At 41.2% G+C, this 18,155-nt stretch overlaps 1 protein-coding gene across 1 annotated transcript in view; it reads left to right on the forward strand.

Annotated features, from left to right (window-relative positions):
- The first annotated feature begins 273 nt into the window (after nucleotides 1-273).
- Nucleotides 274-18,155, forward strand: part of LOC103659698 (E3 ubiquitin-protein ligase HECW2) — a 119,606-nt gene continuing 101,724 nt past the window's right edge. Inside the window, exons 1-5 of the mRNA XM_008687289.2 lie at nucleotides 274-1,540; nucleotides 2,549-2,644; nucleotides 11,748-11,898; nucleotides 12,610-12,713; nucleotides 13,218-13,342. Of these exons, the coding sequence (XP_008685511.2) occupies nucleotides 274-1,540; nucleotides 2,549-2,644; nucleotides 11,748-11,898; nucleotides 12,610-12,713; nucleotides 13,218-13,342 (1,743 nt within the window). The remainder of the gene's footprint in view (nucleotides 1,541-2,548; nucleotides 2,645-11,747; nucleotides 11,899-12,609; nucleotides 12,714-13,217; nucleotides 13,343-18,155) is intronic.

The raw sequence follows: 18,155 nt of genomic DNA on the forward strand, positions 1-18,155 counted from the left end.
TGACCAACAAGATACTCATTTATTAGTGAGTTGCTACTCTTTGCAAGGCAATAATACAGTAAAGAGGCCTTAATGGGGTGACTGAATTTGTTGAACTGATTGGTGACAAAGGAATGGGACATTAAGAGACGAGCACTGCGTCTCTTTGTTATTACCACTTTGTCTTAATAAATGCCATTTTCTCCTTCAGATGCTTCTCCAGAAGCTGTTGGCACAATACTTGGGGTCAATAGTGTGAATGGAGACCTCGGAAGCCCTTCTGATGAGGAGGACATGCCGGGGGGCCATCATGACAGCCCCGTTTGTTCTAATGGACCAGTTTCTGAGGACAGTGCTGCTGATGGGACACCCAAGCATTCTTTCAGGACTAGCTCTACTCTGGAAATAGACACAGAGGAATTAACCTCTACTTCTTCAAGGACCTCACCTCCCCGAGGACGTCAGGATTCACTCAATGATTACTTGGATGCGATTGAACACAATGGCCATTCCAGGCCGGGCACGGCTACCTGCTCAGAGAGGACCATGGGAGCCTCTCCAAAACTAAGGAGTAGTTTTCCCACCGACACAAGACTCAATGCAATGCTTCATATCGACTCAGATGAGGAAGACCACGAGTTCCAGCAAGACCTAGGATATCCATCTTCCTTGGAGGAGGAAGGAGGGTTAATAATGTTTGGCACACCATCAAGAACTGATGACGTGAGCCTGACATCGCAGACAAAGCCAGAAGACAACCCAGTGGAGGTCGAGGAAGCCTCCACAAATGAAGCTGCTTCCTTCGAGGATAAGCCGGAACATCTTCCAGAGCTTGCAGAGGGCTCCTTACCCCCAGGCCCAGTCCCAGACGAAAGTGAAAATGGCCAAGAGTCTCAACCGAGTGCTGACCAGGGCAGCACCGAATTGTGTGGCTCTCAGGAGGTGGATCAGCCCACAAGCGGGGCAGACACGGGGACTTCGGACACGTCAGGAGGAAGCCGCAGAGCCATCAGTGAGACTGAGTCCCTGGATCAGGGGTCTGAGCCTTCCCAGGTGTCCTCTGAAACAGAGCCCAGTGACCCTGCCAGGACAGAGAGTGTGAGCGAGGCCAGCACCAGGCCGGAGGGCGAGAGCGACCTGGAGGGGGCTGACAGCTCCTGCAATGAGAGCGTTACCACGCAGCTCTCCTCGGTGGACACACGGTGCTCGTCTCTTGAGAGTGCACGCTTTCCCGAAACCCCAGCCTTTTCTTCTCAGGAGGAGGAAGACGGAGCCTGTGCAGCAGAGCCCACCAGCAGTGGCCCCGCTGAAGGGTCACAGGTTTCCACACGCACGCCCAGCTCTTTACCTGTGGTGCAGGTGCCCAGTGCAGAGGAGGAAGGGCCAGGGGCAGACTCAGCCTCTCTACCTCACCAGGAGGAGGTGGGGGAGGTCTGGCAGCGTCGGGGGAGCCTGGAGGGAGCTGCCGCCGCCGAGAGCCAGCCCCAAGAAGAGGGTGATGCTGGGGATGCCCACGGGGCTTGCGAAGGGGCGACGGCGCAGGAGGAGGGCGCCACTGGAGGTAGGATGTACAAGCCGGTGTGGCTCTTGGCTCAGGCATACCGCTTCAAGAGAAGTTTTGTCCCTCAACGTAAATGATACTGCAGGTCACATGTTACCTGAATTCTTCACCTTGGGGCTCCACAGTTAGCTTTTTTTTTTTTTTTTTAAATGGGTCTTCTATTTTTGAAATAAGAGGCCTGACGAATAGTGGTCTTCAAAGTTCAATAATGAATCTCCAGTGGGACCTGGGTTTGTAGATACAAAACCAAACAGGCTGGTGGCTTTAACATCAGTGTAATGTGTAGAGGTTTTCAGGAACATCTTAAGTCACTCCTCTTTGTGTAAAACCTTCAAAACGGAACTTAATATGTACTTTCCATCAATTGTAATATTTTTGCCTTCTGCAGTGTGAAAAATGTTAACTAAGTTAGGTGATGCGTTCTGCCGCTTGAAGAATAAGGTGTTTTGGTATCTGGGGATGCAAATCCACACGTTAAATTTGTGTGGTGTCTCCGTGAACATGGCCTGGTAGAATGTTTCCTTTGATGCATCAGAAAGTCTGAGGATAATTCCCTGCACCTTAATAGCCCAGACTCAGAAATGGGAATGATTTTCTTATGCTATAATTTATTTTTCTACATAAAGTATCCCCTTCTTCTCCTCCACCTCCTTTTTTCCTTTTATTTTTGTTTTTGTTTCCTTCATCATCTGCGGCCATTATGTGACCCTAAAGCATTGGTGCATGACCAGGACCAGCCAGGAGGGGAAAAATTGTGTGTGGGGGGGGATGGGTAACAGAGAGACATTTCTCTAGAAGACCCTCTTCTGACTAAGCATTCACCTGTTCTTTTCTTTTGTTTCTGGGTCCTCCTATGGAAAGGAGACTAAGGAGAGAAAAGAGACTAGCTCCAGGATTTATGTTAGGTTGTGGTGGTGTTTTGGTTTTGGTTTGGCTTGGTTTTTCACAGACTGTTTTGACACTGAAGGGGAAAACAAGACCCAAGTACCTTTTTCTCTTTAATCCTAGGTTCTCAAGCCAATGGCCACCAGCCATTGAGATCGCTGCCTTCGGTACGCCAGGATGTTAGCCGCTACCAGAGGGTGGACGAGGCTCTCCCACCAAGTGAGCACCTGTTAGCCAAGGGGTTCGCCTTGCTCAGAGGGTGCAAGGATGACAGGCAGATCCTTTCCGTGGGGCCGAGACGATGCATACACACTCCCTGAGAGAAAGGGATCTCAGGGCTGCCCCTTGACAGAGCAGTTGCAGACGGGAAAGTGCTGAGCTGATGACTGCTCGCTGGCACTGTCCTGCTGAAGGAGGGGGCAGCGGGGGGAAAAGCAAATACTGTAAGACCCATGGAGTCCATACTGTAATTGGGGAAACAGAACCAGGTATTTGGGACAATTGGGTTTACAACAGAAAATTTTTAAAATTATGCCTAATGGCAGCATGAATTTTCAGTTAGTAGACGAATTGGTACAATCTCTTAGAAAAGCCTCACTCTGCAGTATACTTCTTTCTATTCACTTACAGCATTTTAAATCATTAAGTACAGCATTCTGATTTTTTCCTTGGGGGTATGCAGAGAAGTGTTAATAATGTCAGAAATTGGTCTACCACTATTTGGAGCATGACAATTATCTGGGGTTTTGAAAGATATGTCATTTCTTTCACTTTCAAGAAACATGTAACACTTAAAGGGGGGATGGTTGAAGATGAGGGATTCTGGGAAAATAGTTGTGCAACCTGTATCCCCAGGTCCGAGTGATACCCATGGCCAGTCATAATCTAGACATAATTTAAGCTCTGTTTAAATGTCCAGGATCCCTTAAAGCAATATTGCTCTGTAAGGATAAGCATTTTGATGAATAGTAACAAAGCTCAGTAAATACTGCTTGTAAGTACACATTGGAAAATATATCTTTCTGTGTTACTGCTTTTCCTTCTTATTCACTCTCTCACCATATAGGTGATCATAGCAAGAAGTTGATGTCCTTGGCCTTCTGTATTTTAAAAATGGTGGGACATAGGGGTGCCTGGGTGGCTCAGTCGGTTAAGTGTCTGCCTTGGGGTTCAGGTCATGATCCCAGGGTCCTGGGAATGGGCCCCACATCCGGCCCCCTGTTCAGCGGGGAGTCTGCTTCTCCCTCTCCCTCTGCCCTTCCCTCTGATCATGCTCTCTCTCTCTCTCAGATTAAAAAAAAAAATCTAAACAAAAATGGTGGGACATAAAGGCAGGGGGTGTGGGAATATGCATTTTTAGAGCTGAAATGCTGAGTGGTTGGTTTTGGTGAGTGTTAACAAAAACCTGAATGGTACTATGTACAATTGATCAAACTATTGACTTGATCCTTTAGAAATTCTGTTCTGTACAGTTCCTCCCCTTGTTCATGTATTTTGATAATTGAAAGTGGTTACTTATAAGAAATATATATTTTAAGCAACTTTAAAAAATAGACCAAGACCAAATTAACCAATGTGTCATCTTAAGCAGATGGGGGAATAAAAAAATTCCTTATTGTTCACCCCTGGAGAAAAGATTAGAGAAATAAAGAAAAATATCCCTGGGAGATACTTAGACATAATAGGAAAAAATGAATTGGAAACATAAGGAGAGGAATCTGGAAGAGCTTTGTTTATATGTGTATGTGGATTAATAGTAATTTGAGTTCCAGAGGCATTGCGTCACTTCAGAGTATGGGTGAATGGCATCTTCCTGGCCACATCTAATTGCTCTGAATTTTATTGAACCATGATTTTGGTTTCCAGATTGCATTTAATAAAGACAGGTACTTCCCTGCTGAAATTATGACCACTGTTTGTGATATTTCAGTGCATTTGTTTAAACACTGATATTTGCATTACACAGAATGTATTTAAGGATTTTAAAAAAGAAACAATTGGTTTATTTTAATAAGTTGATATATCTAAAAACAAAAAAGCAATCTAATAGTATATCCAATTTAATGAGTGACTGAAGAGGAAAAAATTCTTTTTTTAAATAATATTTTTTTAAAGATTATTTGAGAGAGAGAGAAAGAGAGAGAGTGTGGGGGGAGGGCCAGAGGGAGAGGGAAAAATAGAAAGAATCCTCAAGTAGACTCCCCATTGAGTGTGGAACCCCATGCAGGGCTCCACGCTGGGCTCAATCCCGGGATCCTGAGATCATGACCTGAGCGGAAATCAAGAGCTGACCACTTAAACCGACTGAGTCACTCAGGTGCCCCAAGAGGAGAAAAATTCTTAATCCCTTTTATGCAACTTGCAAGTTACAAATTTGGGGATTTCTATTATCTAGGATTGGTTACAGAGTATGGTCTGAGCATGCCTGATTACTGTTCAGTTCTGTCCTCCCACTGTTCCGGCCCCTCCTATTCTCATGTCTGTCTCATCCTTTCAATATCTTATTTAATCACATGGCTGCCCTGCTAGTTGTCTTTCCCAACCTAACCAGTTCTCTGCCTTCCTTTCCTAACTGGGCAGCTCTGCTACCCCCTCGGGCCATGCCTCTGACTTGGAGCTGTGGGTTTCCACATTCCACACTGTCTTGTGCCTTCTGCCTTCACTCCGTGTCTCCTGGGAGGCTCGGCCCCAGGGCATCTGGTTGGAGTGTGCAGATTAGTCCATCCCTTAAGTGACCTGGCTGAATTATGTTCAGGCTAAGAGTTGTACTTTAACACTATGAATTATAATATTCAAACTCGCATAGTGCTTTACAGTTTACAGAGCACTTTTACATGCTTTATTTTTTATTCTTTGTTACATTTTTATGAGGTAGGTCAAGTGGGTAGAAATTCGCTAAAGTGATTCTTTCATTTTATAGATGGAGAAATGGAAGCCCAGATAAATTAAGTAACTTGTTTACGGTCCCATACTAGTAAAAGTTGAGACAGAGTCTTAAACCTTCCTTCTTCTCTATCAGGTATTCCAGTCTAAGGTTAGAAGGGAAGGGACTGTGCGTGGGTAGATGAATATATATTCTGAAAGTTTAGTTAGCAGCAGAACAGTGGCTTATGTGGTGGTGTGTTATCTGTTAGGTACAAGCATTACCTTAAGTCAGAGGCTTCGGGGCTTTCACTGAAACTTTATTCTATTGTAGTGTTTTGAGGTCAGACCTAGGAAGGCTCAACAGGTGCTCAGCTTTCTTCTCCTTCTGCTGGGTTAAGGTTACTCAGCAGGACTCTTCCCCAGGGGGCCCTGAAGTATAAGAAAAGTGGTCGTGGCAACAATACAAGCATAGCATAAACAGGTTTGCTCTGTTAATTTTGTATCCAACTCAGAAGCACTTTTCCCTCCTTGTGTCCTTCACTGTCCTCAACCCTGTAGGGCAGCCTGCAGAAACACTGTACCTTGGGCTTTGATGCCCACCCCCCATTCTTGATTCTTTCTTTTCTTTTCCTAATTATTATTGTTGTTATTTGAGCTTATTTTCACCTTGAGAACACTTGTGTTCTAACATGCAGTGAGGAAACCACCCAGCAAATGTATGCTTCTCTCTGAAGATTGACAAACTCCGTTAAGGGGATTCGGTGGTCTCCCTTGCTGTACCTTTTCACTTACAGCCGATCACGTGGTGGTCCGTGCATCGGTGTTACAGCTTAGTCTCTGAACATCTATGTGGTCTCTTTTTATGTAAAGCAGTTTTCCTTGTTTGCTTCTGTGTCCAGTCATTCCTCCTATCTCAGGATCAGGGAACTGATCTTGGACTTAGTACAGAGATGACACAGCTGTTATGCTGTTCTCCCAATTGTTTTGCTTTAGGCCGTGGGCCCTGCGAACTTGTGAGCTATGTAACTATGTAACTATGTAACTCCAACCCCTGACTGAGAGATGGTCTCATGATCCATACAACAAAAGAACACTCCAGGTGTTGAGGACCGCATGGCAGTGTGGAGAGAGCCCTCCCTAGAAGTGGCTCAAATTTGAATCCGCACTGAGTGCCTTCAGAATGTGCATATCTTCTTCTGAGGTGATTGCTGGCACTGGCAGCTGGAGGCGGGTGAGGGCTGAACATCATCAGCATGACAGATCATGTCATTTTAGCATTAAGATAAACGAAAAAAGAATGGTCAGCTCAGCCCCTTCTGAAAAACTATTTTATTTTTCTTACGGGGTCCAGTATAATTGTGACTTAATTCCTTGCTGCACTGGGGATAGTAAGGAAATGTTGAGTGTTTTTCTACCAAAAATGTAGAAATGGATTAGACTCAGTGATGAACCATCTAGATTATTGGACTCTTGTAGGATCCCAGGATTATTGCCAGGTTGTTAGGACTAGCGTACTACTTAGGTGCCGGGTTCAAATGGGCAGGTGTGGAGAAACACAAGAGAATGTTTATCATTTTTTGTGATTGTGCACTTTCATTAAAGCATCCTTTGAAATGAGGGTTTAAAAGAAGGCAGTGAATCTGAAAGGTGTAATTAATCTGACTTTCTACTATGTTTAAGGCTAGGGGCTCTTATTTTCTAGAGCTTAAAAGTGAGCTTTAAGAGAAGAATTGATACTTTTAATCTAAAAAGCTATTTTCTTTAAAAAATGACTATTAAGGCCCACCATAGGCAGCTGTTTGAGATTTTTAAAACTTTTTATTTAAGTGTAATATACATACAGAAAAGAGCACATTCCGCCTGCTAAATCCTCCCCGCCTGAGCGGACATGTGCACCAGTGCCCCATCACTGGGGCCTAGAAGTCTCTTTGGGCCCCTTTTGATCACTAACCTGTCCTCCTGAAGGGGAAGTAGACCTACTATGCTGACTCCCAAAATCATAGCTAAGTTAACTTACTTTTGCACTTTGTACAAATGGTATATACCTCCTTGAGTGTTGAAATAAGGAAAAACTAATCTTTTAAACGCTGCTGTTCAGCGGCTACCACAAAAGCTTAATTTTTCCCCTTAGAATACCTTCCGTTCAAAATAACTTTATCATCTTACCATGTGGTGAAGGTACCATGGTTCTTATAATTTCTTACAGTGGTTTGTATATTACTTCCCAATGTTCAGTTTCCTCATCTTTCTAAACCCAGTTATAACTAATTCAGGTCCCAGTCGTGATCTTCTCACCCCTTTGGTTCACGTGGTTCATGCTTCCCCTGAAATGTCATCCTTTCTGTCTAGTCATTGATCTTCCCAGTTTCAGCACTCTCCTAGTTTTGTTCACAGTTTCATTTCATCACCAACTGGACAGTCCAGCAGAGACCAAGTTCTGGTGAGAAAGGACTGGGAGAGAAGCCTGATGAGATGAAGAGGGATCACAGGGATGACCCCTGCTCCCTTCCCACATAGGCTGATTTTAAAAGTTGGAAATGTCTAAAACCTTCCCTGCTCTGCCTCCATCCGGTGTCCTGCCTGGGGATTCATGATGGGACAGTGGCCTTGGTGTACTTTTATACACTTTCCAACTCTGACTTCCCCTTATTCTCCAGCTATTTAAAGGGGGCTGTTCTGTTTGAGTCTCAGGGTGTCTGCCAGTCCACTTGCTCCTGGATTTCAGTTCGGAGTCTTTAGGATGAAGTTTAGTTTCTTGTGAGCCTGTACATTGTGACCTCTGAGAAATCTAGCATTAGCTCCATGGGTTTGTCTAGTAAATTAGCTTTCAGTTCTTATAAATTTGTGTCAGGGTTCCTCACATTTTAGTGCATCTGGGAGTCACTTGGGAAGGTTGTAAAAAATGTAGACAACTGAGTCTTAGCTTCAGATAGTCTGAGTTTGCAGATCTGAGGTGTGTCCTGGGAATCTGGATTTTTATTTATCCTCAAAGTGATTCTGATACCTACTGTCAGAGAAGCATTTGAGAAGCATACTTACTTTGAGAAGCATTTCTGTAGATAACAGTTCTCAAACCTTGTTATTGCCATGAAGCTTTTTATGCAAATGAAATCTTATGTGGAAGACCAGTAGGCCCAAGAGGTAATGTTGGGGCTGTGGTGGCTAACTTGGAGTTGGCAGATGGTTCTCAGGACCTCAAGGCCCCTGGCTCTGTATGGCTAAATTAATTAGAGTTTCGTTTGCAAATTCTGGCCGAGGCATAAGATGTTGACAGATTCTTACTAAACCCAATGTAGAAAAATGGGTGTCATTTCGAAGATTCTTTTTTTATTATTATTATTATGCTTTGTTAGTCACCATACAGTACATCATTAGTTTTTTATGTAGTGTTCCATGATTCATTGTTTGCATATAACACCCAGTGCTCAATTTTAGAACTGAAAGTGACCTTAGCAAGGTATAATTCTGCCCTCTCATTTTTCAGGTAAAGAAACTGTGGTTTGTTGAAGGTCATGTAACAAAGCTGTGACAAAGCCATGGCCAGAAGCCCCAGGCTTTCTACTTCCCAGTTTGGTATACTACATATATACACGCACCCCAATACATTGTTCTCAGACTCATTGCACACTGATTATACACCCCATTTTACAATGTTGCAAGACAAGGAAGTAAATGTCCAGTTCCCAGTCTTCTAATCCTGCCTGTCTGATTTTATCATGGTCTCTGGAAGAAAACTTTGATGCTGCGCAATGAGTTCTCTAGTGCTTACTTGTACCAAGAATAAACCAGGCCCAATATAAAAATTTATAAGTAACCATACCCACCTCTCCACCCTGCCAAGAAACTCTGATAGATACAATAGCGAGCTAATCTTCCTAGAGGCACCTCTACTATCTGTGTCTGGATGGAAGGGCATTGACCACTTGGGTAAGAGTCAACAACATAGCAGCCTTTCTCAATCTGATGCTAAGTGTCCACTTGAAATCAGCAAGACAGCATTTCTCTGTTGGGATCTTAAGTAGCCGCCTCAATGTAAGGATATGGCATTTGATAGGGATAGTCTTAACGTGCATCCAACGTCCCACGTTCTTTAAAAGCAAATTTCCGGCCTCATTTTCTTATTCTTCTCATGACACCCAGAGGTGTCTTTGTTGAAATACATTAAGGTTATTCCTGGACTTTGTGGAAAGTGAACACAAGAATCATTCTTTGTTATGATTTTATGTTATTGAAATTACTTGTTCATTCATTTCATGCTATGTGCAAGGTGTAGTGGTAAATATGTGTGGAGATTCCCCACTCTCCCTCCTCCCCCATTTTGTTACCCATATGGCCCTTATAGAGAACACATTCTGTGGGGTAAATTCCTATGCAGTTTGTTCAAGGAAAAAGTTCTTTCTTTGAAGATAATTTTTTTACTTTCTTTTGTCAGAAAATGGAAAGTATGCCACAATGTGTTTTCATTTCTGCCTTAACTGCCAGAAAACTCAGAGCCAAATCTGAGGTTTAAACTTATCTTGGGAGCTTGGCAGCACCTCTCTTTCTACTTTCTTTAGTTGGTTTCTATTCTGTTTTTATCCCTAATTGACCTATTCTACATTTTTAGTATTGGAAGCTACTGTAAACACTTTTGGGGAAAGAAATGGCCATTTGTTTTCTTGTGCATTTGAGTTGCATCTACTATGTGCTTGAATTCTCCCGGCTCTAATGAGTTGGAACAATTGGTTCTCAAAATCTTTGAGATGAAAAAGTATGCAAAGAGCAGAGCAAAACAATGGACTCTAGATCAAAGGGTTTGGAAAATGGTTCCCGAAAATGCTCTAATGTAGTTCCTATTTGTCAGCTTATGGCAGGCTGATCATGAGGCCTTTGGAAATGTCTTATTGATGAGATTGCAACTGTGTCCAAAGAATTCAGATTTGGCAGGCTGGTTCGTTGTGAGTCTGTGTTACCTTGGAGCGTGAGTGGCACTGAGTGGTTTTTTGTCTGTGTGGTGCTTTTTCTCAGCCCAATTTTTCTTTTTCTTGCTATTTGTCATGAATTACCATGTGCTAGGATCCACAAAAACAGATCTTTCCCCTCCCCCACCCCCACCCCCTGCACAGAGGCAGCCTTCAGTGATCTGCTGTTGGGGTCTACCATTCAGGTCCTTCCAACGCTGAGAACTTTGTTAGAATACTTGCTCTATTCACTTTCAGAGTAAATGCCATAGGTGGTCAGGAGCAAACTTGCCTTCCTGCTAGTCTCCAGGGTTAGACCCATGGTTTCTGTTGATAAGCTATGTGATGACATGGGGAGTTTTGAAATAATTGAGCTGTTAAGGAGACAGGTGCTTATTAAATTCAAAAACTATTTTACACAGAAATAGAGATGTGTAAAAACTTCGCTGGTTAAAGAATAGATTTCTGCTGTTTTATTTTTTAAAGATTTAATTATTTATTAGAGAGAGAGTGAGTGAGTGGGGGGGGAAGGGGGCTGAAGGAGAGGGAGAGAGAGAATTCCAAGCAGGTTCCACACGTAGGATGGAGCCTGATGCGGGGCTTGATCCCATGACTCAGACATCATGACCTGAGCTGAAATCAAGAGCTGAATCTTTAACTGACTGAGCCACGCAGGCATCCCTCTGCTGTTTTTGTATATTGCTATATAAATTGCACTTCCCAACTACAGTCAGTTTTAAAACTTTGCCTTTTGAAAAGATTCGCTCATGCTTTGTGTATTTTGATAGGAGAATGGCCCTTTGGAGGGCCACAGAGGTCTGACGACGACTCTGCTTTCTGTTTCTACAGAACATGCACTTATATATTTGTTTACAAAGATGAACAGACTTAATGAGATTGCTTAAGCATAAAATTAAATAATATTTTAAAACGTTGTATTTATTTGAGGTTGGAGGCAAGTAATTACCCTTATTCTGAAAATGTATTCATCTTTGGGAAAGTACAAATGGAAGTTTGTAGATAATGATAGTATTTGATGACTGGGCTAGCATTACTTTCTTCTGAAGACTACATTTACCAGAATTGTATGTAAATATGCACTTGGAAGTTTCCAGCTATATGAGTCTTTCATCCAAACTGGAAAATAAAAGAGAGAGATAGAAATCAATTTTGGTGAAAACAATCATTGACACCAATTTTGATGCAAATATCCAAAGTCTCATGATACCAACAACTTGTATTTTTAAAACACTGGCACTCATATATGGAGATGGGCATTGTGGACAGATCTGGAAGGATTCTCTACATTCAGAGATTCTTTAAACACAGGGTATGTTTACTAACTGATCGCAACAGATCCTGAAGTGGACTGAGGGAGGTGCCTGATGATGCAGTGAGAAATATGTTATTAGCCCCAGTGTCCAACATGTCAGGGAAAACCCATGCTGAAGTTAATGAACCATATTAATGGTCTCTGCTCCTCTTCTAACCCCTCTTGGTGCATTCCTACTGTGTAGACTGGGAGGCGCGCATTGACAGCCACGGCAGGATCTTCTATGTGGATCACGTCAACAGAACCACCACGTGGCAGCGGCCAACAGCGCCCCCGGCGCCCCAGGTGCTGCAGAGGTCCAACTCCATACAGCAAATGGAGCAGCTGAACCGGAGGTGAGGATGGGCGTTTTCACAATGACTGTAGTGTGGTTGGGCTTACTTTTAAGTGGGCCAGAGTAGAAAACATGGTTGTCTGTCTTTCAGCTTTGGGTGACCTGTCATTAACATATAGCTTGTACCTCTTGATTTATAGACTTCACTACACTTCTCTTGCTTAGAAAAATAATAACCACATGCATACACTGTTTGTTTGGAAACTAGAGAGGAAGTATGTAATGATGACCCCTTCTACCAACCCAAGGCATTGATTTTTAGTAAAATAGAGCATATACATGTATAATATGAGTCAAGTATCTTCCTAAATATCTACAATCTCCATTCATCATGCATCTTTATTATCAACTTAACCTTTTTAAATGTCATTCTTTTTTGAAAACTACTGGCTATGAAGTAGAAAGTTCTTTTCTTTAACAGTATAATATAAATTTAATTTTCTTTGGTTAAGGGCCACAGGTTTTTTTTTTTTTTAAGTTTTATTACTTTGTTAGGAAAATGTTCCACAAACAATGGACAGAAGGAATTCAACGCATTGTAATTTACTTAAACAACAGATGGCGCAGAAGCTCAGGGAATTGGGGTGGGGGGGATTTGGGGAAGAGATTGGCTGAGGCTGAGAAGATAGTGAAAATTTCTGGGCTCTGGGGGAGTGGTTGAGTCCCTCATTTTGGAGGCTGCTGTGATGTAATGCTAGGCTCCTGATTTTAGATACCAGAGTATCCGCAGAACCATGACTAACGAGAGGCCTGAAGAAAATACCAACACTATCGATGGGGCAGGGGAGGAAGCCGACTTTCACCAAGCCAGTGCAGGTAAGAGCCTGTATCTTGGTTTGGTTTGTAATCTCACAAAAGTAGAAAACAAATAACAAGGATTTCCAAGAAATGAGGTTTTTCTTTTAGTGAACTTTTGATCTTCAATAAGTCTGGTAATCCAATGCAAATAGTAGAATTCACCAGAGACCTCTTCTAATCCTTGACTTTTTACTAGTACCAAGAAAAGAATCACAAAACCAAATAGAATATAAATGACTTTAATCTCTGGATGTGTGGGATAGAGGAAAATGATTGAATCTGATAACTTAAAACATCTAAGAGTTCATTAAAATGTTAATACTGGCTAGAAATATTCAATTCCATTTTAGTCAGGTCTTATCTATGAATTTACATCAAAGCAAAGAGTGTTTGGAGGATTAAAATAATAGTAAATGATACAGGTATTCCTTGGTTCTTTTAAAACATAGATGGAAGGGAATAAATATGTTTCCACTACAAGGAAAGATTTTCCTGAAAGCCTTTGTGGTCTGCCCCATCTAGATTTCCGACGGGAGAACGTCCTGCCCCACTCTACCTCTAGATCCAGGCTCACGTTGCTGTTACAGTCTCCCCCTGTGAAGTTCCTCATCAGCCCAGAGTTCTTCACCGTGCTGCATTCTAACCCTGTGAGTATCAAATCTGAGAGTTGGCAATGGAAAAAGCAACAGGCCAAAGGAAATTATCCTGGTTTACATAATAATTGTAAGAATGGCAAGAGCTGTTTATGCAGGACTAAGTTTGTTCCAAGGCGTGTGTTAAGCACTATATATGTTTTAACCCATTTAGTCCCAATAAACCTATGAGTCAGATAAAATTTCCATTTTTCCAGATAAAGAAACTGAAACACAGGGAAGTTAAATAACATTCCTAAGATACAGGCTTCCAGGGATGGAATGACCAAATCATAGGAATAAAGTCTATAGCATAGGAAATATTGCCAATGGTATTGTAATGGCATTGTATGGTGACCCATGGTGGCTATAGTTGTGGTGAGCATAGCTTAAAATAGAGTTGTCAAATCACTATGTGGTACACCTGAAACTAATGTAATATAGTGTGTCAACTATACATAAAAAACAAACAAACAAACAAACAAAAAAATTCCCCTGCTAAGCGGTGTCTTTGGGGTTAAAATTCCAGAGATACTAACTCTAGAGCATGTGCTCTTCATGACCACCTTATTTCGCCTGCAAAAATGTAACTGAATATCTGAACATCGACAACAGGCAGTGGTCAGATCAGACTTGAGGTTGTAGCACATGCTCTCTGAAAGAGAAAATATAAACTTTATGCATTGCTGAAATCTGAAAAATAAATCAATAGAGGCATATTTTAAAGATCTCTGAAGTAGAGCTGTCTGGGTAATTACTATGGAAGTACTGGAACGGGATTGCTAGGAGAGCCCTTCGGCATTGCTGGTGTGTTAAGGTCACAGGACACTCCCGAAAGTCAGGTTGGAGCCTGAGAAGGTAGGCAGAAGCCAGGGTACATGAACCTAGATTTTAGGAGATGGCAAGGCTTGTATACAAAGAAGAATGGGCTAGCATTTACAGTTGGCACTGTAAAACAGTATCGCTCTGTGGTGGGAAGAGCATTAGGGTTAAAGTCAGATAGCTCAGGTTTTCCTTTGTTTATCTGTTTGTCCCTTTGTTCATGCTTTCATTCAACCAGGACTTACTAAATGCCTGTGATTTGCCTGGTACAGTCTAGACTGGGGATAGAGTGGTCAACAAGATAGAGCAGATTATAATGATAAACTAGTGAATCAGAAAAGGTAATTCAAATGGTGCAGCGTGGTGAGGCACCCTACACGGGACTAGGGTGTACCTGAGGATAAGGTCCTGGAGGCACCACTTTAGATTGGGTGGATAGGAAGACCTCTTTGAGGGAGCTATAGTTAAGCTGTTTGTAAAACGTCAACAAGCCAGTAGGGTAAAGGCCTGGGAGCAGAACCTTCCTTGCCAAGGAAAAGAAAAGGCTCCAAGGCTTGAATGAGTCTGATGTGGTACAAGGTCAGAGAGATGAGCAGGGCTTCAGAATGTAGGGCTGGTATGATCTGGCAAAGAGTTTGGACTTCATTCTAAATGGATTTATTCTAAAGAGATTTCCTGTAGGGGTCTAATTGCAATGTTTCAAAGTTCCTTCTAGCTGCTTTGCTGAGAATGGGTTTTAGAGGGCAAGACTGGCATCAGGGAGCCAAGTGAAAAGGCCCTGTGGTGAGACATAGAAGGAGCTGGGACTAGTGCACTAGCAGTGGAGATGGTGACAAGTGGATGAATATGGGGCATGTTTTGGAGGAAGAGCAGATATTCTTGTTAATACTTTAGAAGGTGGAGACGAGAAAAGAAAGGCTTCCAGAATGAGCAGTTGATTGGATAGTAACGTTCAAGGGTTTGCTGGTAAATGTTCAACAACAGCTCTGGGAAAAGTGTGTGTGTGTGTGTGTGTGTGTGTGTGTGTGTATCTTACAAATTTTACTGAATGAAGGATGTGTAGCACACAATTTACAAATAATAAAATATACACAGAATACTTCTGTTGCTTTCTGCTGAAGTCTTGTATCGGTAACCAACCTACAGTTTTAGTTCACAGACAAGTGTAGTTCCCACATGAATGTTTTCATCTACATTAACCATAAAGACAACAGTGAAGCAGGGAAGACACAAGTTGGAGCTTCACACTCCTGTGTTAGGTCAGTAGTACTTCTTTTTGAGCCAGGTAACAGTTTTTGAATACTGGACTTATATGTCTTCGTGTGTGCATGCGTGTGCGCGTGTGTGCGTGTGTGTGCGTGTGCGCTCGCACTTGCGCGTGCGCTGTGTGCAGTGTCACAGCACAACATGAACTTTAATCTGTATTATTAGCATTTTACTTTCTCCATCGGTTTCTTAAGTCTGGACCTTACATCTAGAAAAAAGCAAAAAACTTTTTTGTAAAGGTCCATAAAGTAAGTATTTTCAGCTTCTGGGCCAAAGACAACAGGAAAACAAATGGACGTGTCTGTATCTCAAAAACTTTGTTTGCAGACACAGCCAGCCAGCCCATGGGTCCGTAATTGGCCCACACCTATCCTAGACAGCCCACAAAATAATATCAAGGCCTGGTTTGCATTTCCTGATTTCTGTAATGTTAGTATTCCCAACTATAGCCAATTTAAAGCTACCAGTATGACGTCACCAAGCACCAGGTTCTAACTTACCAGTGCAGGCTGCCTTCTTGGGTACAAGTTTCTCATCACTACGTTGTTTCAAGTAGAGGCTGGATTCACAGTTGTTGGGTTGTGGTAAAAGGCTGTAGCTTTTAAACTTGGTCAAGTTCTATAAATAAATGCATATTCTTGATTCCCAGATCTTAGAGATCCTGGTTCATTAGGTCTGGAGGAGGCCCCAAGCATCCGTTTGTTTGTTTGGTTGATTGGTTCCTTAAGTGATTCTGATACAATTTGTCTATGACCTGTAACTTTGGAATTCCTAGAATAAAGAGATGTTACGTTAAATGACCTCACTGCTTTTGTCACAACAGTAACACATCTGGACTTTGGACAAATAACACATTTTAACAGTGTGAAAATACTCAGCAGCTTAAAGATTTTTTGTTTCTTTTGTCTTCATGTTTTCATTGTTTTTCCCTTTTCTTAGGCATGATTTCAAAACATCTTTTGCTGGGAAGCTGATCTTGATTTTAAAGTATTCTCTTTAAAGCAATTTAATTTTTTTTTTCCCACCCAAATTGTCTTCATTACCAGCCACAAAGATGGCCCATGCTCTGCATGTATGCATTTGTGTAAGATTTAATTTCTTTTGGGTTTAGGAAGTCATATTTCCCTGACTTATCTGTGGTAGGAATTAAAGTAGCTAGATCTAGCTTGCTAATGATCTCAAGGTATGAATTTATGGGAATAAGTTGCACAGTTTTTTTGGTAGAGGGTATTACTTGATGGAATCTCTTCTTTTTCTTAGATTATGTAACAAAATGTTATGAAACAAATTTTTATTTCGTTTCCTTATTTTAAGATTTATTATCTAGTCTTTTTTTTTTTGCTTGAATTGTTTATTATCCGTAACTGTTTCAGTAGATTCCCTGTTTATATTATTGAAAATGTTCAACATACAAAAGGAGTATATTAATTTAAAGGCTTTCCTAATTCTATGTTTTTATTATTTGAAGATAATCAGTTTATTTTAAAAGAGTCATAAAAAATAGATTTCATGTAACGGTAACTTAATCATTTTTATTGAAAATAATGAAATTAAATAGATATATGGTTGTCATAACTCTAAAGGAAAACTTGAAAAACAAAATATTGGTTTTTTGTATTTTTTTTTCTTTTTTTTTTTGCATTGTGGTTGCTTTAAGGTATATACTACTGCCCTCTGCTGGTATGATCAGATTTCTTCCAAAATTGTATTCATAGGCGAATTCTGAAAACTCAAGATTTAATTATTAGTGTCATGTCTTTTATAGTTGGTATGCCTGTGTTTGTCTAATTAATGTAATACATAAATATGTCTCCAAATATGTAAGTGAATAATGTTTCTAACATACATGCCAAAAATTATTATTCTGGCTTTTATTAAGCTGTAGAAATGCATTAATTCTACCATCTAAAGTCCTTGGTACTTAATGCGGAAAAATATTATTCAAAAATACATAAATATATTCTTACAAGTCAGGAATTCCTGCTATTGCAAAATAGATGAATTGATAGTGTACAATTAGTTTTGCTAATAAGTTAAATTTTCCCTCCATTTTACTCTTTAGCTAGATGAAAATAATATAAAATCCCTTATGATTAAAAATACTTACAGGCTGTGTAAGACAGGGCTATTTTCACATCCTTGCATACGTCTTATGGAAACAATGTAACTTGACTTTGTTTATAATAAATTTTGTTTTGTGAAAAAAGGTATATGAATGCTCAGATCTGCTCTCTTGTGAACATGAGAGACATTCACTGTAGATGCAGTGATTATATTTTCCAAGCGTGGATTCAGAATACCTATTCTTTTTATTTTGTTTTGTTTTTAAAGAATTATTTATTTGAGAGGGAGGGAGAGAGAGTGTATGCAGGGGGACTGGCATAGGGAGAGGGAGACAAGCAGACTCCTTGCTCAGCGGGGGCTCCATCCCATGACCCTGAGATCAATACTTGAGCCAAAACCAAGAGTCAGATGCTTAACCAACTGAGCCACCCAGACGCCCTCAGTATACCTATTCTTGATGAAGAATTTATTAAATATGAAAGATAGATTTTATTTAGCTTTGATGTACTCACTTATGTTATTGAGAAGAATAAAATTAGATGAAATCAAGACTGGGCCAGGTAATCCCGGATATATGGTCTCTATAACACAAAAGGAAGGAAGGAAGGAAGGAAGGAAGGAAGGAAGGAAGGAAGGAAGGAAGGAAGGAANGAAAGAAAAGAAAGAAAGAAAGAAA

Source organism: Ursus maritimus, unplaced genomic scaffold (assembly GCF_017311325.1).
Source record: "Ursus maritimus isolate PB19 unplaced genomic scaffold, ASM1731132v1 scaffold_1, whole genome shotgun sequence".
In the NCBI taxonomy this organism is placed as follows: domain Eukaryota; kingdom Metazoa; phylum Chordata; class Mammalia; order Carnivora; family Ursidae; genus Ursus; species Ursus maritimus.